Source organism: Lampris incognitus, chromosome 6 (genome assembly GCF_029633865.1).
Source record: "Lampris incognitus isolate fLamInc1 chromosome 6, fLamInc1.hap2, whole genome shotgun sequence".
Classification (NCBI taxonomy): domain Eukaryota; kingdom Metazoa; phylum Chordata; class Actinopteri; order Lampriformes; family Lampridae; genus Lampris; species Lampris incognitus.
This window is the reverse complement of record NC_079216.1, coordinates 5,395,686-5,420,123: the sequence shown is the minus strand read 5'-3', so window position 1 is coordinate 5,420,123 and position 24,438 is coordinate 5,395,686. Positions and strand designations below refer to the sequence as shown.

The following is a 24,438-nucleotide window of genomic DNA, read 5'->3' as shown; positions in this document are numbered from 1 at the left end:
ACGGCAAAAGGAAGTGGAGGTGGTCCCCGGCTGCTGCAGCTGCCCCCTGCTCCTGTACAACAGGACGGGTTCCATGCAGAGCATGAGTCCATTGTGACAAATAAAGTGTCTTCTATTCTGTTCTGTTCTGTTCTGTTCTGTTCTGTTCTGTTCGGTTCTGTTCTGTTCCGTTCTGTTCTGTTGAGCTTTATATGAGTGTTTGGTCCGTGAGACTGGGCTGCTGAGGAGACTGGTGCTAGACACGGGTCTGTGACTGGTTTTCATCATGGTTTCTGAAGCAGGTTTAAGCTGTCCAGTGCTGTAGACGGGTAGGGGGACGAGGGGAGGGGGTTACTGGTCTGGGATGTGAGAGCTCCCATTCGGTACCGTCGTGTCCCACCGGGTCACTGTGGAAGACCACAGACTCCACAGTTTCCAGTCCGGGAATGTGGAAAAGCGGGTCCATGTCAGTGTTTATTCACTCGGCACCTTATTGTCAGAGCGCCATCCGCTCCGCCTGCCGCCGGTGCCACCAGTTTCCAGCGTTTGTCGCTCGTGATTGAGGATGCAACCGCCTGTCTGCAGCCCGGTCCACGTGCCCGCGCGTGCGCTGCAGGCCGCCTCAGCATGGCATATGAAATCATGGAATACCACCCCTCTGCAGAGAATGTTCCAATCCCTTCCCCGAATCTGCAGAATTCCCACATCATCATAATCAAGTGCAAGGGGAAAGCTATCCGCGTTCCGCTCCCATTGAAGTTTTTCATTCAAATCCCCCAAATTATGATCACTAAACCCCCCCACCCCCACCCCCCGCTCCCTCGTCCAGCCTTAGTTCTCGGATTGGCGGAGGAGATGGCCGCTGTTTTTTTTCTTTTTCTTTTCTCCTTCTTCTTCTTCTTCTTCTTTTTTTTCTTCTGGAGCTAAAGATCAGCCAACCGCAAGGCTGATGCCTCCTCCCTGCCCCGGCTGCAGCCTCCCGATGCTGCGGCATTACATTAGCTTTCCAACACAGCACACATTTAACAGCCCAGTTATTGAGCATTTACGGAGCCCTCGAATATCTTGATTCGGGGGGGGGGGCGGGATTGGGTTTCAGAAAGGGGGCGGTCGCTTGGCACCACTACCTCCTTCCTCCTGTAAAGCCCCGCACGTTTGAGCCCTGCGGAAGAGAAGATGGCCGCCCGCTGGCAAGGCCTCCGCCGCTTGACACTCGACCGAAGAGCGGTTTTAGGGGGCCGATGGATTGGTGGAAAGAAACAAAAAAGAAAAGAAGAAGAAGAAGCGGATGGAGCCTGCTCCATCTGCTCCCCGCCCCTCCACGGTCTCGGCTCTCCTCTCTTGCTCCAACTGACAAATTGGAGAACAACTCCATAAACACGCAGAGATTTGAACCTGGCAATTTAGGCGTAATTGTGTTTCCTCTGCAAAAGTAGACCCCCCCCCCCCCGTGCCTCGCTATAGTGTTGGCACACTTCGGTACCTTGAGTTGGTGAAATGTGGAGTTAATTATCCCGCGCTAACAGGGGTGGGTGCTGCGGGGCGGCACGCTGCAGCCTACTAAGGGGTAATAACAGAATCAGAGCAGGGATCCGCCAGCGGGGCAGGAGGGGAGGGCACCGGCACACTGGCACAGCGAGCGGGGCTGATCCTGTAACGGTTACCCCGGGCCGCTGCACGGCACGAATCACTCCGCATTCACCGCCGCTCCACAACTCCACCCGCGAGCCACCGCTCCTCCGCCCTGTGTCGCGAGCATGCCGAGCACGTAGCGAGGAGTGTGCTCCGAGCTCCGTGTGGAGTACTTTCTGAAACGTTCATTTCGTGCAACACGACCCCCCCCCCTCAACTACAGGACTCTCGACCCCCTCAACCTACAGGACCCCCGGCCCACCTCAACCTACAGGACCCCCGGCCCACCTCAACCTACAGGACCCCCGGACCCCCTCAACCTACAGGACCCCCGGCCCACCTCAACCTACAGGACTCTCGACCCCCTCAACCTAGAGGACCCTCGGCCCACCTCAACTTACAGGACCCCCGGACCCCCTCAACCTACAGGACTCTCGACCCCCTCAACCTACAGGACTCTCGATCCCCCTCAACCTACAGGACTCTCGACCCCCCTCAACCTACAGGACTCTCGACCCCCCTCAACCTACAGCACCCCTGGCCCCCCTCAAGCTACAGGACCCCCGGCCCACCTCAACCTACAGGATCCCCGACCCACCTCAACCTACAGGACCCCTGGACCCCATCAACCTACAGGACCCCTGGACCCCCTCAACCTACAGGACTCTCGACCCCCTCAACCTACAGCACCCCCGGCCCACCTCAACCTACAGGACCCCCAGACCCCCTCAACCTACAGGACTCTCGACCCCCTCAACCTACAGGACCCCCGGACCCCCTCAACCTACAGGACTCTCGACCCCCCTCAACCTACAGGACCCCCGGCCCACCCCAACCTACAGGACCCCCGGCCCACCTCAACTACAGGACTCTCGACCCCCTCAACCTACAGGACCCCCGGCCCACCTCAACCTACAGGACTCTCGACCCCCCTCAACCTACAGGACCCCCCCGGCCCACCTCAACCTACAGGACCCCCCCGGCCCACCTCAACCTACAGGACCCCCGGCCCACCTCAACCTACAGGACCCCCCCGACCCCCCTCAACCTACAGGACCCCCGGCCTGAACTTAAAGGCTCTTAAAGCGTGAACGGTGCACGTGGCGTCCACGATTAGCCTGAAAAAGAAACACACCTTTCAACAGCCACACTCGGGATCAAAAGACAACGTTAACTGCCCCCCCAATCACCCCCCCCCACTCCCCCCTCCGCCCGCCTCCTCGTCATAAACTGGCCCGCTCTGGTTTACTCTGTGGGACTCTCCAGCTGGTTTGTCTCTGCCCTGATCTGAGCTTCTCATCTGAAAGAGCTTACTGGTTGTGCCGCTCAGGGAAAGGCTGCAAACGTTCAATCACTGCACACACGCACACACACACACACGCACACACACACACACACATGCACACACATGCACACACACACACACACACACACGCACACGGCCGCTCACTGCAGCAGAATGGCGGCGGGCGGCGGCGCTCCTGCAGGTGAAGGTCTTGCAGGCGTCTGGGAGGAATCCTGCAGGGGTTTTACGTGGCGTTCGTCTGGCCTTCATAACGGACAGCAGCCACACACAGGCCACCAGCCCGCTCTCGAACGCACGGCCACGCGGCGTGACGTCACTGTCGAGCTAAAAAGGCTTGTTGCTTATTTGCTGGAGAGGCGGAGGGGGAATTCTGTGACCTACATTGCACCTCTCTCTCTCTCTCTCCCTCTCTCTCTCTCCCTCTCTCTCTCTCTCTCTCTCTCCCTCTCTCTCTCTCTCCCTCTCTCTCCCTCTCTCTCTCTCTCTCTCTCTCTCTCTCTCTCTCTCTCTCTCTCTCTCTCCCTCTCTCTCCCTCTCTCTCTCTCTCTCTCTCTCTCTCTGTCTTTCTCTCTGTCCCTCTCTCTGTCACAACCTCCATGTACCTATGGCCCCCCACCACCCCCACCTGCTGTGAACAGGCAATGAATCATAGCCCCCAGCCTGACTAAGTACTTCATGATTTAAGCTCTGATGGAGAGAATGAGAGATAGATAAAAAGGGAGAGGAGCAGAGGGGGGGGGGGAATGAGAGACAGATAAAGAGAGAGAGAAAATGACAGATAGATAAAGAGGGAGAGGGGCAAAGAGAGCGAGAGAGAAAATGAGAGACAGATAGAGAGAGAGAGGGAGAGAGAGAAAAGGAGAGACAGCTAAAGAGACAGAGAGAGGGAGAGGGAGAGAGGGAAAATGAGAGACAGAGAGAGAGAGAGAGAGAGAGAGAGAGAGAGAGAGAGAGAGAGAGAGAGAGAGAAAATGACAGATAGATAAAGAGGGAGAGGGGCAAAGAGAGCGAGAGAGAAAATGAGGGACAGATAGAGAGAGAGAGGGAGAGAGAGAAAAGGAGAGACAGCTAAAGAGAGAGAGAGGGAGAGGGAGAGAGGGAAAATGAGAGACAGAGATAGAGAGAGAGAGAGAGAGAGAGAGAGAGAGAGAGAGAGAGAGAGAGAGAGAGAGAGAGAAAATGAGAGGGAGAGAGAGAGAGAAAATGAGAGACAGCTAAAGAAAGAGAGAGAGAGAGGGAGAGGGAGAGAGAGAAAATGAGAGGGAGAGGGGGAGAGAGAGAGAAAATGAGAGACAGCTAAAGAAAGAGAGAGAGAGAGGGAGAGAGAGAAAATGAGAGAGAGAGGGAGAGAGCGAGAGAAAATGAGAGACAGCTAAAGAAAGAGAGAGGGAGAGGGAGAAAATGAGAGGGAGAGGGAGAGAGAGAGAGAAAATGAGAGACAGCTAAAGAAAGAGAGAGAGAGGGAGAGGGAGAGGGAGAGAGAGAAAATGAGAGAGAGAGGGAGAGAGCGAGAGAAAATGAGAGACAGCTAAAGAAAGAGAGAGAGAGGGAGAGAGAGAAAATGAGAGACAGCTAAAGAAAGAGAGAGAGGGAGAGGGAGAGAGAGAAAACGAGAGACAGATAAAGAGAGAGAGAGATGTACAGCATGACAAAGATGGTGAGAGGTGCCCTATAGTACAATGACAGTCAAGCTACTTTTACAAAAACATAAAAAAGGAAAATAGGATATTTGTTGGAATGTGGGAGATTTGTGTGTTTGTTGAAACGTGTGTGTGTGTGTGTGTGTGTGTGTGTGTGTGTGTGTGTGTGTGTGTGTGTGTGTGGTTAATAGTAACAACATCTACTCACACAGCCCTTCTCAGGCATACCAGTCTACATGCTATGCAGCGCTACATCCTGCCTGTCAGTCACAGTCGTTGCCTCGGTGACGCTACGGTCCAGTGAGATGACGTGACATGACTGCGACGCATGGGGTAGCTGTATGGGCGTGGTTCATGGATGTGTTATAACGCATCCGTGGCGTGGTTATGACAGGTTGGGATAATTGGGGTAAAAACGGGGTTGATGGAAGCCAGTTGAAAGACGCTGGAGTCGCTGGTTTGAGATCTGTTGGGGGGGGGGGGTAAGGGTACGCAAACCCGCCGAATTCCGACTTTGTGTCACACAAACTGCAGTTGATTGTTGGATGTGATCTGGTCCAGGACCACATCTGAAACCCAAACCCCCCCAAAAACGGTTTTGTGCTCACACAACTATACAACACTCTGATCTGTGTCACTTTTAACTAAGAAATAGGTACCGAGTTGGAGCGAGGTGTTGTGTGTGTGTGTGTGTGTGTGTGTGTGTGTGTGTGTGTGTGTGTGTGTGTGTGTGTGTGTGTCACTGCTGTGGCTACTTCCTGTACAGAAAGCTGAATCAGTTCATCTGGACCCAACGTTCACCGACAGAAACGTTTCCTCACTCATCTATCGCCCCTTTTCCACGACATGGTACCGGCTCAGCTCGACTGGACTCGACTCGCCTTGTTTCGTTTTCCATTACTGGGAAGTACCGGCATTTTGGTGACTGTTACCACTTTTCTGGTACCAAAAAACAAAACTGGAGCGGGTACCGAAATCAATGCAGGCCTCTGATTGGTCGAAGAAACGCGTCACCGCGTCATCAATGCGAGCGTGGGACATCGCCCGGCACTTTTAAACGGTCGAGGCGAGTTCCCGTCGACGCAGAGAACGGTCAGCTGAGCATGCTCAAGTACTCGTCGCCTCCGTTGTTTGGGTAGGTCAGGGTTAGGGCGGGGTTAGCGTTAAAGTTAGCTAATCGGAGCAGAGTAGGGGCGGGGCTTCCTAGAATCCTAGCGCCCGGATGCTACGCGGGGCGCGTGGAGGCGTGGCAGAGGCATTTCGCGCATGCTCAGTTGACCGTCCTCTGCATCGGTGGGAACTCGCCACCACCCTTTTTAAATACCGAAGCGGTGGAAGCGCAAAGGTGTCGAGTCGAGCCGGTACCATGTAGTGGAAAAGGGGCATAAGTGACCTCTTCGGTGTCAACTGACTGCAGGTGTCCCCACCCTTATAAACAGTACAGCGGCATAACGACCGGAACCAACGACCGGATCGGTTTCATACGCAGATTACCGCGGCCATTAACTAGAGTTACGGCGGCCATGTGTACTGTTCACATGGGGGAACATCGTAAGATGGCGACAGATGTACTCTTAGCCCCCCCCCCCCCGGTTCAGGGACGGTCGTTCCCTCTTCACATTAGGCGGTTTTGGACCGGAGGAACTTTTCTACAGTTCTGCGAACCGTTGGAGTAACTACCCCCGTTTTTATTGTGTCCGCACCAAAGGAAGTGGGCAGGATCGTAGTTTCTAGAACGCCGTTTCGAGGGACCCTTTTTTTCTAGTGACTACTTCCGGGTAGGCACTACGAGAGGAACCTTGAGTGACGAGTTTACGGTGATTGGCCCAGACGTACGTGTACGCTTGATTGGTCGAACACACGAGCCAATGCGGCACCGGCAACCGCCATTTTGTTTGAGTCGTGGACAGCTGGTACCGTTAGCCTTTACACACGGAACAACACGCGGACAAGCGGACCGACACTGAAGTCCAGCCTTTGTTACGCCTCTATGCAACCGCACAGTCTAAACTCTCACGTCCCCTTTCCAGCTTATTGTCATGGAAACCGAGACACACAACAAACAGCTCCAATGCCGGCCTCCTCCATCTTGTTGTTGTAGTTGTTTTGGACCACCCCCCCCCGCCTTTTCTCCCCAATTGTACTCGGCCAATTACCCCACTCTTACCCAGGGGTGCCGCCAGGGATTTTGCGCCCCTGTAAAGAATATGACTGAGCACCCTTTATTTATTTAATTAATCAAATAATTATTTGCTTATTTTCCTGACTTCTCTAAACATTAAACCGCTTCCTCTACCTTCCTCCCATGCTACCAGCTTGCCCGGCAATCCCCTCGTCCGTCTTCCTAGTTTGACAAGGTTACATATAAAATGCTCCTAACGAGAGAATGGGACACCACCACAGCCCAGACTGAACCTGCGGGCTCTTTCCTGTGGATCGCGGATCACAGAGGTCTTCGACAAGATCTGGTCATACGCCATCGGGCAATCGGGTGGGATAAGGGGGAAAACTAGTAATAAATTCATAAAAAAAAATGTGAGCGCCGTTGTGGCGCCCCCTCTGGTCTGGCGCCCTTAGACTCTTCATAACATTATACCCACTTAGGCCGCCACTGCTCTTACCTACAGCCGACTCTTATCTACTTCCCACCCGCAGACGGTAGGGACGCCCCACCAGGTCGGAGGTAACACGGGGACTCGAACCGGCGATCCCCGTGTCGGTAGGCGACGGAATAGACCGCTACGCCACCCGAACGCCCTGTTATTGTGGGTGGTGGTGGTGGTGTTGTATCGCGCGCAGAATGACGTTGGTATGCTAACCGTCAACTTACGTCACTTCAGCGCCCCCTGGCGGTGCGAATGCCAGCAGAAAAACCATCCCTTGGAGGTTCCTAGTTCTTGGGGAACCTCCCCGGTGGATAGGCTAGTTCACCTAAAAACCCCAAACCATGGGCCCGAAAGCCAACAGATGGCTTCTTTTGACTCCCCGTCCAAACCAGAATTCCTCCCTAGTCAGGGAGTCCCTACCAAAGATGTGCACATCGCCACCTGTCGCCCTCCTACAACGCGGTGACGGCGGCTACTGCCCAGTCCTCTGGGAATAGCACACGTGGCCTTTCAAGCCAGTTACTGGCCACGCCCATATTTGCACATGAAGCCGATTGTTGGTTTGGGTCGTTATGCCACTGTAGTGTTTATAAGGGTGGGCCCTGTGATGGCCTGGCGGCCTGTCCAGGGTGTCTTCCCGCCTGCCGCCCAATGGCTGCTGGGATAGGCCCCAGCCTCCTCACCACCCTGAGAGCAGGATAATGGATGGATGGATGTTTATAAGGGTGGGGACACCTGCAGTCAGTTGAGACTGAAGAGCTCCCTTATGGCGTTTACACAGAGATCGCACAATAACGGCATAACGAAGACTCTGGTCTTCATGAAGACCAGAGTCTTCATGAAGACTCTGGTCTTCATGAAGACTCTGGTCTTCACGCCGGCTTTGTTTTTTTTACACCCAACCAAACAAAGGTAGTATACTCACATCCGGTCACGTGTGTGATTTCACATTAGCCTGCCGGAGTTCCACAAGCAGAGGCGTCAGCACATGTACCAGAACAGCATGGGCCCTCCCGTCCTGCTGGCTGTCCCCTTTACACACACACACACACAGACACACACAGACACACACACACACACACACACACACAAGGGTTAGTCAGGTCATCTGGACACAACATTTACTGAGAGGAATCTTTCATCATCATCTGAGTGACCTCTTCAGTCTCACCTGACTGCAGGTACCCCCACCCTTATAAACAATACAGTGACTGCAGGTACCCCACCCTTATAAACAATACAGTGACTGCAGGTACCCCACCCTTATAAACAATACAGTGACTGCAGGTACCCCACCCTTATAAACAATACAGTGACTGCAGGTACCCCCACCCTTATCAACAATACAGTGACTGCAGGTACCCCACCCTTATAAACAATACAGTGACTGCAGGTACCCCACCCTTATAAACAATACAGTGACTGCAGGTACCCCACCCTTATAAACAATACACTTACTTTAGGTGTCCCCACCCTTATAAACAATACAGTGACTGCAGGTACCCCCACCCTTATCAACAATACAGAGGCATAACGACCAAACCAACCATCAGTTTCATATGCAAATGACTGTGACCACTAACTAGAGTCACAGTGGTCATGGGTACTAGTCGCAGAGGATCGGGGAGTAGTTGCAAGCTGGACGGCACGACACAGGAGAGCTAACGCGTCAGACCAGGACTCCACATCTACAGGCCAGTGGCCACCTTTCAAGGATGAGGATGTGCACACGCTTGATAGGCAGGAACGCTGGTTTGAACGGGGAGTCAAACAGGCCATCTATGTGAAGAGGGCGCGACCATCCCTGACCCCCTGACCCCGGGGGAGGGGGGGGGGCCTAAGCGTAATCTGTCGCCATCATAACAATTCTGGAAACACGTGTGCCAGTGCGGCTGTCATTATCCAGAGGTGTTGTTGTAATGTATTGGCCGGTGTCGTGGAGCCGGGCAGGGATGCGTGCACTTATGCAATGCCGCTGATGAGACATTGGCCCGTTCGGTGCGTTTATTCAGCTGAGACTCGCTGCCGAACATCAGCGCCGCAGAACACCGTTGTTGACGGTGTTGTTGAGTTAAAACCAACGCTGGCAAAACCACCCACCGTGAGTAGACTTAGTGTGGAAGGTCACGACAAACCGACCAGAACCAGACATAGCTTTACCACTAAGGATGGCCTCCACTTATATCCCCGGTTTAAAGAGTGGATAATGATTGCAGGAGGGGAAAAAAAAAAAAAAAAGCACAGAGGATGAGGTTGATTTGTTTTGGCTGTAGGGTAGCATCTTGGATTCCTTATCCCTCTCAAAAGTTGAACCAACAGAGGATTGTGTTTGAAGAACTTGGAGTGCGTTTGTGTTTGGTTGCCACGCGTCAGTGACAATGGATGCACTGTATTTCAGCTCTTAGTGTTTCTAAATATCCTGCAGAACTGCACACAGTGAGTGCATTGTGTTCCTATGACAGTAGGGATATCAACGCTCAGCCCCAAATTGATTAGATCAGCGATGATTTTGCATGCATGGTTTTGGCTCTGGTTCCAGAGGGACTGCGGTGGTGGTCGAGTTTTTCCCGAAACTGCAGTTTGTCCTCTTTGGTCTTTCTTATTTATTTATTTATTTCTTCTTTATTTTTGGCCACTGTGAGTTTCAGAGACAATTTAAGAGTAACACAAGCTGTCAGTGCAAATCACCTGGACTGATTTCGCTATTAGAGATGATAGAAGCTGGAGTAAAGTTTGTTACACATGGATTTCATTACGGCCACGCCACTAATGAGACAAAATTGTCGACAGTAATAACACTGACGTGCATTATTATTCGTTACATTATCGGTCACTAATTGTGGCTGGTGATATACTGGTAAATACAATGTTTAGGGCTGTCAATTGATTAAAAAAAAACAACTAATTCACTGCACAATTTGGTGTGATTAATCTCGATTTCATCGCTTTTTTTCCTCTTAAGACTGAGGCTTGTAATGATGGATATTTAGATGTAAAATCGTGGAATTCATGTGAAATCTACACAAAGGAAGTGTATTTAAATTCAAAGCTTCTTTTTAACTTTGAACACAGATTCTCTCTGTGAACTACAGATCTCCAATAATAATAATAATAATAATAATAATAATAACAAAACCCAGGCCTGTATGTTCAAGTGCCAGTTGAATTTCAAAATCATCAGGGCTATTAAAAGTAGATATCAGATTAGAAGGCAATAACTTCTTGTCTGCACTGATATAAATGACATGTGTTCCATGTTCAAGTGCCAGCTGAATTTAACGTGTCGTGAATTCACAACGTTCACTGCGTGTTCACTGGAACGACCGAGGCGGTCATTTTGACCGTTCTGTATTTTCATAGTTCAATAACTTTGTGAAAGAGAAAGACACAGACCTGCCACTCCCTGAATGCTGCTAAAATTGCATATATTTGCACTAAAATTAGTTTTAGATCAATTGCACAAAAAAGTTAAGATAAGCTTTACCTAAAAAGACCATGAGCGGTCAAAATGACCGCGTGTAATTTGTGCGTGGTCGTGCGCGTCATGTGAATATTTATGACGTGTGTTGGTGGCGTCATTTCCTTGGTGAAGTTCATTGCTCTGCCCTAGAAACACACTAGCGTCCTCCAGTGCAGAGAAATAGTCTCAACTTGATGTGTGATGATGTCCAACATGTCTGGTTACAGACGCACCATGACTACCACCGAGGCGCTGCAGGATTTACAGGCGTTGGCCAGCGGCCATTTTAAACTGTTTGAAAAACAGAATTAAAGTTGTTAAAATGTTAATTTTGGTGTCAGTTAGTTTCCTAACAGACATACAAACACATGTGATGCATTAATATCTCAGCTGGGTATTATCTTGACACAATATGGTCGGAGTGAAATCCCGGTCGTTCTAGTGTTATGTGATCATCACAGAAGCCCATATGCGCCCCAGTGGCACAGCACAGTCGACTGGCTGCTGTTCTCCGTGAGGGGATGTGGACTGGGAACAAATAAAGGCCCCGGACATACTTTCTGCGTCCGCGAGCAGCTGTAGACTTGCACCGGTCCCGCGGATGTGCACATGGTTCCATTCATACTCCAAGTGAGGGTCCGTGTCAGTCTGGCGTGCCATGCATGTGCATTTCCCAATCCCCACTCCAGCGAGGAGCAAAGGAGGGGAGGAAGACAGCTCTCAGCGCACAACCGAATCTGCCCATATCAATCAGACGGAACATCCAGTACCAGGAGTGTAGCACAAAACTTCTGGGCCCTATACATAAGCAGTCTCTGTGGGCCCCATTTCCCTATCATAGCGTTCCTCTTTAGCTAGTTAGCTAGCCATCTTTCCCTTAAAAGCTCCTCGCTCACCTTTCTTTTGGAAGAAACTACTCAACAGTTGTTTTTCCCCTCTCCCTTTCCTTTTCTTTTCTGGAAGCCAGATTTTGCTTTCTTTGGGAAAGACATGACTCTGTGCTTGTGCTTGTACCAGCAGTCACTCGCGACAGGACCAGAAGAGCTGCACTGAGAGATGCTGGTGAGGGGCGGACTAAACTATTTTGCACCTTTTGTAAAGGGTCAGAGGGGCCCCAGAGAGGGGCCTCAGAGAGCCTCCACTATTTTCTTTAAGTCCCTCAATTAGTTAGAAATAAAAATATGCAAACCTAAACAAACTTCTAATTCCAGGTTTCCCGAGCGCCCCCCCCCTTTCTGGGCCCTGGTAGGTCCCCCCCCCCACTACGACACCGCTGCCCAGTAGAGTGAGTCAGAGGAAAACAGGAGACATCCCGCAAATAAATACGAACAAAAGAACAGGGGGACGACCAAGAAGCTGCAGCACAAATGTCTTCCGCTGTCATCCCTCCGTGTGCAACCGTGGAAGATAAAACCCCCGTGTGCTCTATCACAGTGGTTCTCCACCTTTTTGGGGTCCTGGACCCCCTGCGTATTTTTGATCTACCCTGAGGACCCCTCCACCTGATCTTGGGGGAGGGGGGTTGCAATTTGATAGAAACAGTAGAAACTGCATTTTAAATGGCATTATAGCATTTATTCACTCTTTGGGGCAAAAATAAGAGCTTTCCGTTGTAACTTAGATATAGTTAACAAAACAGAATTCTTATGCAGTAACTTTCAGATATATTTAACAAGACAGAATATGTATTCAGTAACTTTCAGATATATGTAACAAAACAGAATATCTATTCAGTAACTTTCAGATATATGTAACAAAACAGAATATGTATTCAGTAACTTTCAGATATATGTAACAAAACAGAATATGTATTCAGTAACTTTCAGATATATGTAACAAAACAGAATATGTATTCAGTAACTTTCAGATATATGTAACAAAACAGAATATCTATTCAGTAACTTTCAGATATATGTAACAAAACAGAATATGTATTCAGTAACTTTCAGATATATGTAACAACACAGAATATGTATTCAGTAACTTTCAGATATATGTAACAAAACAGAATATGTATTCAGTAACTTTCAGATATATGTAACAACAGAATTCTTATGCAGTAACTTTTAACAATGCAAACGGGAGCGAGATCTCTTATTAAAATACAATAAATTACACTTGTGAAACAGATGTAATTAGAGAAAAAAGTCCTGTTACCCTTTATAGTTTAGGTAGATAAAGGTCTCAGTCACATTTGAGTAAAATAATCCTATTTCTATAAATGCCATAGGATCTTTTTTTTTTAAGATATTTTATTTTCACGGACCCCTTGCAATTACACCACGGACTAGTCCGTGGACCCCCGGTTGAGAACTACTGCTCTATCACACGCCTTCTCGGGCGTTAGCATTAGCATTAGCGTTAGAAAACGAACCTTCGCTTTTCTAAACCCACCGTGTTTCCAGCACCTGCACCGTGAATCGTACATTAACTTGGTGGACTCCGTTTCGTTCTGGTCTGGTCTTTCTGAACTATACAGGACGGACGGTTAATGCGCTCGAACTTGCTTACGGTTGACTTCATTAGCGTCACGGTTCCGCCATTACAGCTCTAGGCAGGCTTCCGCTCGTAGTGTGTCACACTCAAACTGGTCCCCGGAACAACAAACTCGGAACGACGATACCGTTTATTGTTAGAGACTCCCGCAGAGTCCGGTACTCCAAACCGGAAGCTGATAACGACGAGATGGTTTATCCAAACTGTAGAGGAGCTCAAGCAGGAGTCGTGACAACTTCCTCTTTCGGCTACACAACGTGCACCGTTTATTCCTTCCGCCATTACAACGACAACCAAAAACCCGTGCGGCGGAAGTGCGTCACTGTAAACCCGAACCGAGGAAACAGCAGCTGTAAACTAACGTTCCAACGTGCACCGTTTATTCCTTCCGCCATTACAACGACAACCAAAAACCCGTGCGGCGGAAGTGCGTCACTGTAAACCCGAACCGAGGAAACAGCAGCAGTAAACTAACGTTCCTACCGGCTCAATAAGGGGAATTATGGAGCCCCATAACCGCTACAAAGCTGTCTTTCTTTTCCACAAAGTGAGAGGAAACACACGAATGGAGGTGTGCATTTTCACCCGCCGAACGTTTTCAGCGAGCTATCTATCCTGAAAGGACACTGTCGTCGTAAAAACAGAAAGGGAAAAGCAAGCCAGACATGAAGCCAGGTGAAAAGGAAAATGTCCCGGTTAAACATCAACTACAGGGCAAACATTCCTTCCTTGACGGCGTATAAGTCAAGGGAAGCGGTCAGCGGAGAAGCCGCGGCTCCTGCTGGAGTCGGCTCCATAAATTAGTCAAGGGAAAGAGGAGTGACTTGGTAATGCAGGTTACACCCTCCCTCCACTGAACTGCAAGTACTTGGGATTTAAAAAGAGAAATGGTAACACTTTAGTATGGGGAACGTAGTCACCATTAATTAGGTGCTTATTAGCATGCAAATTAGCAACATACTGGCTCTTAATTGGTCATTATTACGTAATCATTAATGCCTTATTCTGAATGGCCTTATTATACAACCAGTAAGCCATTAACTATGAGTTTTCCCTCTATAACCTCAGAAGTATTGCTTATTAGTAGTACCATCTCAATATGCTTTGCTTAGTATGGCCTTTATAAGGTGGTAGTACCACAAGAAGAGTTATTCTCCCTTACTAACACTTAATGAATATGCTCTGTTCTTACATAACAACACACAAAACTACAAGTGTTCATAGTGTTAAATTACTCTAAATTAAGTTTTTGTTACTTAGAATATGTTCCCCATACTAAAGTGACATCTTGATCATTACTAATTCACTAGTAATTAAGTTTTTGTTACTTAGAATATGTTCCCCATACTAAAGCGACAGCTTGATCATTACTAATTCACTAGTAATTACGTTTTTTTACTTAGAATATGTTCCCCATACTAAAGTGACATCTTTATCATTACTAATTCACTAGTAATTAAGTTTTTGTTACTTAGAATATGTTCCCCACACTAAAGTGACATCTTGATCATTACTAATTCACTAGTAATTAAGTTTTTGTTACTTAGAATATGTTCCCCATACTAAAGTGACATCTTGATCATTACTAATTCACTAGTAATTACGTTTTTTTACTTAGAATATGTTCCCCATACTAAAGTGACATCTTTATCATTACTAATTCACTAGTAATTAAGTTTTTGTTACTTAGAATATGTTCCCCACACTAAAGTGACATCTTGATCATTACTAATTCACTAGTAATTAAGTTTTTGTTACTTAGAATATGTTCCCCATACTAAAGTGACATCTTGATCATTACTAATTCACTAGTAATTAAGTTTTTTTACTTAGAATATGTTCCCCATACTAAAGTGACATCTTGATCATTACTAATTCACTAGTAATGAAGTTTTTGTTACTTAGAATATGTTCCCCATACTAAAGCCACATCTTGATCATTACTAATTCACTAGTAATTAAGTGTTTGTTACTTAGAATATGTTCCCCATACTAAAGCCACATCTTGATCATTACTAATTCACTAGTAATTAAGTTTTTGTTACTTAGAATATGTTCCCCATACTAAAGTGACATCTTGATCATTACTAATTCACTAGTAATTAAGTTTTTGTTACTTAGAATATGTTCCCCATACTAAAGCGACATCTTGATCATTACTAATTCACTAGTAATTAAGTTTTTTTACTTAGAATATGTTCCCCATACTAAAGTGACATCTTGATCATTACTAATTCACTAATAATTAAGTTTTTTTATGTTCCCCATACTAAAGTGTTACCAAAAATATATATATATTATATTTAAAGGGTTATCATGACCGGGGGAGTCAGACTTCATAATTAAAAAAAAACGTTTGCTAAAAGAAAAAGGAATGTATGTAAAAGACCAGCGACAGGTTTCTCTGGTTATACAGAAATGGAGGCATGTGTTCTACCCAGACCTGCCACGGCAACGACTGTCAGAAGCTGCTTAATCAAAACGGGACTTTTTCATGCGGAGACTTGGACACCAGTCACCAACCAATCACTTCCCTTTGTTTCGCCATTAACCCTTGTGTTGTCCACACCTTCTGTGTCCTGCCCTTGCCTTAAGGGTCATTTATGACCCGCCTTCATTAAACCTCTAAATTATCCATCCACCCATCCGTTATCCAAACCGCTCATCCTTACTCGGGGGTGCAGGGATGCTGGAGTCTGTCCCAGCGGTCACTGGGCGGCAGGCGGGGACGCGCCCTGGACAGGCCGCCAGGCCATAGCAACCTAATTTAATTGTAAACCCAAATCTGTTTTGCACAAGCTGTCATCCATCACAGACTATCTGGGTTTTCCCTCTTCACGGTGCAGAAATGCTCTATTTAATCAGTGGACACCACTCGTTTTTATAGGGTCACACATGACCCCGGGCACGTCTTAGGGTCGAACCCGTGACCCGAAGACAAGCTCAGTACCCTGCTGGTGAACAGCTTTCACGGAAATATGAGCAAAAAGTCTCCCACTTTACCTAATGTTGGGGTCCCTCTAGGAAAAGTCACCACATTTCAGGTTGATAAAACGTAATTTCTCTGCCGTTAAACACCGCCGTGCGCCACTTCGGCCCGTAGGACAACAGAACGAATTAACTCCTTCCTGCCGGCTTTGCACCCCGCTCGAGTCGATCGCACCTATCAGCTCAGATATGTTATCGTGCGGCTGACTCGGTGGTCCCGTCCGGATAGAAGCTGGCGGTTGCTGCCATAAAGGAGGGGGGGGGGGCGTATCTCGGCCGGCATCACTGACAGATAGGGTATCTCTGTTGATTTTAGGGTGCCTCTTAACGTGCGGGCCCCGTGGAGAAGCCCGTGCAGGATCGCTGGCCCGGCGGGAAACGTGTAGGTGAAGGCATGGAAATGACGCGTGCGCTGTGCCGGGTTTGGACTGGTGTCAGATTAAAAAAAAAAAAAGGCCAATTTTTTGACTCGTCATCATGTGGGCAGGTCTGACCCCCCCCCCCCCCAACTCCCTGTCAGGTCAAAGAAAACAGAGAGGCTGTGTGTGTGTGTGTGTGTGTGTGTGTGTTACAGAAAAAAGGCGTAGGATCTTTCCACTTACTTTCATCAGATAGGGGAGTCTGGTGCCGTGTTGTTGGACAGTGTGTGGGCTGAGGTCCCCATCGGTTTGGTAAAGGTCATCTCTCTCTCTCTCTCTCTCTCTCTCTCTCTCACAGCCCACAGCATGTGCCGGTATCTAGTGTGGGCCCCCACCTCTTACATGACCAAACACCCCCCCCCCCACACCCCTCTGCTTGTTCATTCATCAGCTCGGCAGTCTGTCTCAGACAGTGCGGGGGTGTGGAGAGCCAGGGGCCCTCTCTCTCTCCGTCTTTCTCTTTCTGTCTGTCTGTCTCTCTCGCTCTCTCTGTCCGTCTGTCGCTCTCTTTCTGTCTGTCTGTCGCTCTCTTTCTGTCTGTCTGTCGCTCTCTTTCTGTCTGTCTGTCGCTCTCTTTCTGTCTGTCTGTCGCTCTCTTTCTGTCTGTCTGTCGCTCTCTGTCTGTCTGTCTCTCTCTCCCCTTCTCTCTGTCTGTCTGTCTCTCTCTATCTGTCTGTCTCTCTCTCCCCTTCTCTCTGTCTGTCTGTCTCTCTCTATCTGTCTGTCTCTCTCTCCCCTTCTCTCTGTCTGTCTGTCGCTCGCTCTCTTTCTGTCTGTCGCTCTCTCTCTGTCTGTCTGTCGCTCTCTTTCTGTCTGTCTGTCTCTCGCTCTCTCTGTCCGTCTGTCGCTCTCTGTCCGTCTGTCTCTCTCTATCTGTCTGTCTCTCTCTCCCCTTCTCTCTCTCTGTCTGTCTGTCGCTCTCTTTCTGTCTGTCTGTCGCTCTCTGTCCGTCTGTCGCTCTCTTTCTGTCTGTCTGTCTGTCGCTCTCTTTCTGTCTGTCTGTCGCTCTCTGTCCGTCTGTCGCTCTCTTTCTGTCTGTCTGTCTCTCGCTCTCTCTGTCCGTCTGTCGCTCTCTTTCTGTCCGTCTGTCGCTCTCTTTCTGTCTGTCTCTCTCTCCCCTTCTCTCTGTCTGTCTGTCTCTCTTTCTCTCTATGTCTCTGACACGACCTCTCCATTTCTGTCCTTGTCACGCTCCTTTTTTTCTGTCTCTCTCTCCGTGTCCTCATCTGCCTCTGTCATCGCCCCCTCGCTCGTTTTCATGTGTTTTACTGGCACGCCAAAACTGACATATTTAGTGTTAAAGCGTTACAATACATCTGTTGGTAACAACAACAAAAACAAAAAACACAAAAAGGTACTGTCCGCTTAACATTTGTATCATGGAAAAAGAGACAAACTCTTTTTCCCCTTCTCTCCCTCTCTCTCTCTCTCTCTCTCTCTCTCTCTCTCTCCTGCTGTCTCTGTGTTCCTTCCCTCACTTTTCTCCCCCTCTCTCTCCCCCTCTCTATTTGACTCATCCCCGTCTCCCTCTGTCCCGTCTCCCTCTCCTCTCTCTCTCTCCCACCCCCGGCTGACTGACTGTCTGCTGACGTGGTTCTGGGGTCGTCCCGGGCCCCGGCCTCGGGCCCTTGGCTCTCGGCAGTTCACCCCTCTCTCCCCCCCCCCCGGTTCCCTCGCCACAGCGCGGCGTTATCGGTGGGATCTGCGTCTGTCTGTGTCCGCCGGCACCGCTAGACGCGGGGGGAAACAGGATGCTGGAGGATCAGCTGTAATCTCACCCAGCGCTTTGTTCCGCACAATCCCAGGCCGACCACTGTATTCTCTACTGGCAGGGCGGCCGCTGGACATTTACATGTGCCAACAATCACACCGCCACGGAGCGGCCGAGAGGGAGAGAGTGAGACAGGAAGTTGTTGAAGAGCTTTAAGCTTCATTGAGAGTTTGATGAATATCAATGAATATGGAAATGTTAGGTTTGGCTTTTCCCCCTTTGTTATGAGAGTGGAGAACATGTCATCAGCGGCTTATTCGACCCTCTGATTATAGACATGACGATCACGACGTCTCTCCATCGTATGACCCGGGGTGTGTGTGTGTGTGTGTGTGTGAGATGCATATCTCACTTCATGTTGTTTCACCCAAGATGAAACAAAATCACAGAACGTGACTGAAACGGAGAGAAAAAAAGAGACTCTACCCGCTGTCCCGGGGTGAACTCGTGATGCGCTGGGGGTCGTGGGTGCAGCGCTGGGGGTCGTGGGTGCAGCGGATGCCGGTGTCTCGCAGACGGCCCGCGCTGCTGGAGCTGCAGCAGGTGAGGTCCTGATCCGATCTGGGTTTTATTAGGATGAAAGGAAGGTGGGGTAACAAGGCTCTGTGCCTGTTTTAGCAAGTCCCAGTACTCAGTGAGAAAACACTTTATCTCCACCCTGCCGGGGGGCAGTAGGGTAATGTGTGTGTTGGCGGGAGGGGAGGGGGGGGGGGGTGGATGCCTTTTAGGTTTTTTTTCCCTGTGCCAGCCCAGTCTTCCCTGCCTCTGAGGCGGCTTTCTCGGGATTCTCGGCGTTTAATACCCTCATAATTGTTTTTCGGCTTTAACTGCTGAAAGCTCTCTTATGAATCAGGGAGGCTGCAGCGAGCAGCCCTGCCAAAGCGTGTCTACACCCCCACCCCCGCCCCCCACCCCTGATACCAGTTCGTACAGTCTAGTTCTGGTAAAACAATATTATTTTATTGTACAGGAACACGGCTGCGCTAATTCCTCCCGCTGCAAACCTCACAGACCACAGTTTTGTCTATAATTTGCCGGGAGCATATGTTCATAGCAACGGTACATAAAGCGGAACGGAAAACAGTAGTAGCGAGCGCATTAGTCTGTTCACAGACGGCACACAAAAGCTAAGGGCTTTTCCGACGACCTGCCCCGGCTGTTTTTATCCGCGGGTCCCTGGAAACAGACTTCCAGTCTGGGGTGCCGCAAACCCTGCCCAGGTTACAGCCCGCTCCCGAAGGCCGGTCCTTTTCTGAAGCGTGTCCCTTTTTTTTACGCTGCGCATGCTTTTTGGTGCATGGGGTAACGTACGTTGCAAGCTGCACTAGGCAACACGGGCATTTGAATGCAAATCCTTCCGCCTCTCTGTGTGCAGCCTCGTATCCCTCCGCATGGATCTGCAGCCCCTTAACACTCCCACAGCTTCTCGCCATCTTGAAAAAGCCTCTCCGGAGTGGACCCTCGTCTGAGCTCTTTTTATTTGGCGCTTTCTTTGTCTCGCTCTTCTCCTCCAAGGTCTCCCTTCTTTTGGCCATTGTTTCGGCCTCCTTGCACCGGGTACCAGTCTTTCAGAATCCATCTTACCCATGACTTACAAGGCTTTACACAGCCAGGTGCTGGAGTACATCAGTGAACCCCCCCCCTTTTTCTCCTCAATTGTACTTGGCCAATTTCCCCACTCTTCCGAGCTGTCCCGGTCTCTGCTTCACCCCCTCTGCCGATCCAGGGAGGTGCTGCAGACTACCACATGCCTCCTCCCATACATGTGGAGTCGCCAGCCGCTTCTTTTCACCTGACAGTGAGGAGTTTCACCAGGGGGACGTAGCGCACAGGAGGATCACGCTATTCCCCCCAGTTTCCCCCCCGAACAGGCGCCCTGACCGACCAGAGAAGGTGCTAGTGCAGCAACCAGGGCACATACCCACATCCGGCTTCCCACCCACAGACACGGCCAATTGTGTCTGTAGGGACGCCCGACCAAGTCGGGATTAGAACCGGAGAGCCCCGTGTTGGTAGGCAATGGAATAGACCGCCACGCCACCTGGACGCTCCATCAGTGAACTCTTAACTCCTAACTGTCCAAAAAGGCCACTTAGATCTGCTGGGTTAGGCCCGCTAGCTGTTGCAGACTGCAGGTTCGGGTCAAAAGGGTGACTGAGCGTTTGCTGTACTGGCACCTCAGCTTTGGAACAGTCCTGGAGTTCATATGTGAGCCGCTGACACCGCTTCTGCTTTTAAATCCTGTCTCATTTTTTACAGACTGGCCTTTTCACCCGACAACTAGTCCGGTTTGTTTACATAACGTAGCTGTTGTGCAACCACCTGATTTTAAGTTTATTTTAACAGTTTCACTTCTTCTGCTCTTTCGATGATTTATTTTAAAATTCCTTTCATATGGTATTTTAATTGTGTGCTTGTCTTCTGTTATTCCTGTGTTTTTCTTCTACATTTGTGATTGTTTTATGCCGTCTTTGGAAAGCATGTCGTGCCCCTAGCTTGAAAAGTGCTATACAAAAGAAATTATTATTACTATTATTATGATTACTATACACTGTATTAGGCAAAGGAGGTATTAGACATTTAGCACAAGCTTGACACAACTCCTGCATGTGCGCCGCCGTGCTGAACCGAGACACGCCGTACCCGCATGGGCCTTGTTTGTACAGAGTCGCTGTGATTGGCTAGTTATGTGCCAGCTAACCCTGATTGGTTGTTAGATTCAGACCGGGTCCAGCTTTTTATTAAATATTGTTCGTGACATGTTGGTGACATTAAGAATGATGGAGATGGTACCAATACGGAGAGATACGGGGATAAGAAAAGAAGTGAAAGTCAGTGTACTTACAGCACTCGTCTGGCCAGTGTTGTCATACGGAGCTGAAAGTCGGACACTGAAGAAAGCGACGGTCAACAGGATGGAGGCTGCAGAGATGTGGCTTTATCGTAGGATGCTTCCACTAAGTTGGACAGAGAAAGGAACGGATGCAAGCATCCTTCATGAATTAGGAACAAAAAGAGGACTAATGGCACATACAATGAAAAGAAAGCTATCATTCGTTGGGCATACCTGTCGTCCGGGTGGAAGTAAATTAAGGAAGACAAGCGATTTTGGGAACTACACCAGCAAAGCACGAGAGAGGCCGACCAAAAAGGCAGTGTCACGATGACGTCACAGAAAGGCTTAGTCTGAAAATATCGGAGGCAGCAAGATCAGCTCAGGACAGAGAGGACTGGAGGAGACTCGTTTGGCGAGCATGTCATCCTGACGGTGCTGGCAACCCTCGCTAACGAGGAAGCCCTGAAGAAGAAGACGTGACATGCAGTGGTGAACGTCCGCCGCTTGTACTGCAGCATTAACTGTGAGAATAAAAAAATGAAGAGCAGTGTGACGTCACACTGCTCTTCATTTTTTTCTGAACAAAAGAGTTAAAGAGCGTTGGGTAATTTTACTAGCACACAGTGTGTTTTCTATGTAAAAGTCCCAGGGAAACGGCACTGAGGACATCTGAATGAAACAGAGCAGCGGGGTGGGATTTACCGAGGGGAGGGAGACTGACTTGAGTGAGAGCCAATCACAGCCGAGCATTTTGAGCAGAGCGCGGATGTCGTTATGGTTTTGGCTAGTTTGAATTTGGTCGTCTTCTCCCGGTCTCACTCCAGTTCATTCGTTTATTGGACATTTTTGTTTTGTGTACAGCCCACAGGAGCAGGAAGGAGGACAAAACTAAGACATTTTATATTTTACAGGAAGGGAAAAACTCTCATAAACACAAAACTAAGAGAATTTTTGGTAACACTTTAGTATGGGGAACATATTCTAAGTAAAAAAACTTAATTACTAGTGAATTAGTAATGATCAAGATGTCACTTTAGTATGGGCAACATATTCTAAGTAACAAAAACTTAATTTAGAGTAATTTAACACTATGAACACTTGTAGTTTTGTGTGTTGTTATGTAAGAACAGACCATATTCATTAAGTGTTAGTAAGGGAGAATAACTCTTCTTGTTGTACTACCACCTTATAAAGGCCATACTAAGCAAAGCATATTGAGATGGTACTACTAATAAGCAATACTTCTGAGGTTATAGAGGGAAAACTCACTTACTGGTTGTATAATAAGGCCATGCAGAATAAGGCATTAATGAGTACGTAATAATGACCAATTAAGAGCCAATATGTTGCTAATTTGCATGCTAATAAGCACCTAATTCATGGTGACTATGTTCCCCATACTAAAGTGTTACCGAATTTTTCCCCCCTCTCGAACAGTGTTAAATAGATGTAAATGAGGTGTAGATAAGAGGTAACAGGAATGAAAATACATGTTTCATTTCATGGGGACCTCGTGGACCTTCACGGGACAAAAAAACAAAAACAAAAACTCTTTTACTAGGAGCAGCTTGGCTTGTAGGAAGAGTGGAAACTTCAAATCAGCCAACAGAAAATTTTTGGTTTTGGACAAGGCTAGTACGGCTGCCTGCTATACCGTCACTTTGGCCAGTAATGAAGTCTTATTGGGTTTTTGTTGGGTTTAAACCACAGGCTGTTTACTGCCCCGAAAAGGAAAAAAAAAAAAAAAAAGGAAAATCTTGTTGGCGGGTAAAATCTGAACAGTGGCAGGTGAGTTTTGGGATTTTAAAAAGGAAATTGAATGCAGCAGCCTTTCATCATTACAGCCTTGTAATATGCACAGATGTGGTGCTACATATGCAGATGGACAGAGATCGGGCTCCGGCTAAAGGCGGACCACCTCGCCGTCTGAGGACGAGCCGGCGGGCTTGAAAGGGGCTGTGGCGAGGTGGTCCGCCTTCACCCTTGGCTTTATTTGTGTGTCTCTATAACACAACTGCAGCGCTGCTGCAGAGGAATATTGCCGCTTTGAACGTTGTTTTCGGCTCCCCTTTTTATTTTGGGATTTGGATTTTTTTTTTTTTGGGGGACGCTTGTATTTCTTGCCCCCTTTTTAATGTAGGAGTTTCTGGATTTCCCAAGCAACAAACTGGTGAACAAAAGTTGTGGGGGGGAGGGGAGGGGAGGGGGAGGGAGGGGGGAGACTTGGTTCCCTGCCCAGTGTAAATGCTCTGCCGCTCGTGTAGAGACGCCAGGCCGCCAGCAGGTGACACTTTTCTCTGTTCTGGTTGGTCGTCGTCCGTCACGGATGCAGATTTGACAGAGCTGTAAAACTCTGAACTCTAAAACACAACACAACACACACACACACACACACACACACACACACACACACACACACACACGTCCTACCCACCAGTCTCTTTCTTATGCAACCGAACATGTCCTGCTCAGATGTAGCTTCTTATGCAACCTGGTCCTGCTGTGGCCCTGGGCAGTGAGTGCACGTCTAAGACAAGGCGGGCTGGGGGTGGGGGTAGGGGGTGGGGTGGGTTGGGGTGGGGGGGGGGTTGCCTTTAAAAAGCTTTCCCCTTCACTGGTTTACCAACAGACTGGGCTTGTGCGGAGATGTCACTGGATTACCCTGCTGGGCTTAGCCACTATGTGTGTGTCTTTGTGTGTGTGTGTGTGTGTGTGTGTGTGTGTGTGTGTGTGTGTGTGTGTGTGTGTGTGTGTGCACGACATGACAGAGTGACATGTAAGATGGAGAGAAAAGGGGAAGACATGCATCAAAAGTCCTGGGCTAAATTCTGTGGCTTGCACTTAAAGCTACAATCCTGATTTTTCCAAACCAGAAAACCTGCTGGAACCCGGGTTGTACTTACGGATGTAGTACTACCTGAGTTGTACTTATTGACGTAGTACTACCTGAGTTGTACTTATTGACATAGTACTACCTGAGTTGTACTTATTGACGTAGTACTACCTGAGTTGTACTTATTGACATAGTACTACCTGAGTTGTACTTATTGACATAGTACTACCTGAGTTGTACTTATTGATGTAGTACTACCTGAGTTGTACTTATTGACATAGTACTACCTGAGTTGTACTTATTGACATAGTACTACCTGAGTTGTACTTATTGACATAGTACTACCTGAGTTGTACTTATTGACATAGTACTACCTGAGGTGTACTTATTTATGTAGTACTACCTGAGTGGTACTTATGGATGTAGTACTACCTGAGTGGTACTTATGGATGTAGTACTACCCGAGTTGTAC

The 24,438-nt window shown here is 48.5% G+C and overlaps 1 protein-coding gene across 1 annotated transcript in view; it reads left to right on the top strand.

Annotated features, from left to right (window-relative positions):
• The window catches only part of LOC130113957 (basic salivary proline-rich protein 2-like), a 4,785-nt gene extending 2,090 nt beyond the window's left edge, over window positions 1-2,695 (top strand). The window contains exon 2 of the mRNA XM_056281669.1: window positions 1,835-2,695. Coding sequence (XP_056137644.1) covers window positions 1,835-2,695 — 861 coding nt within the window. The remainder of the gene's footprint in view (window positions 1-1,834) is intronic.
• Window positions 2,696-24,438: the final 21,743 nt, after the last annotated feature.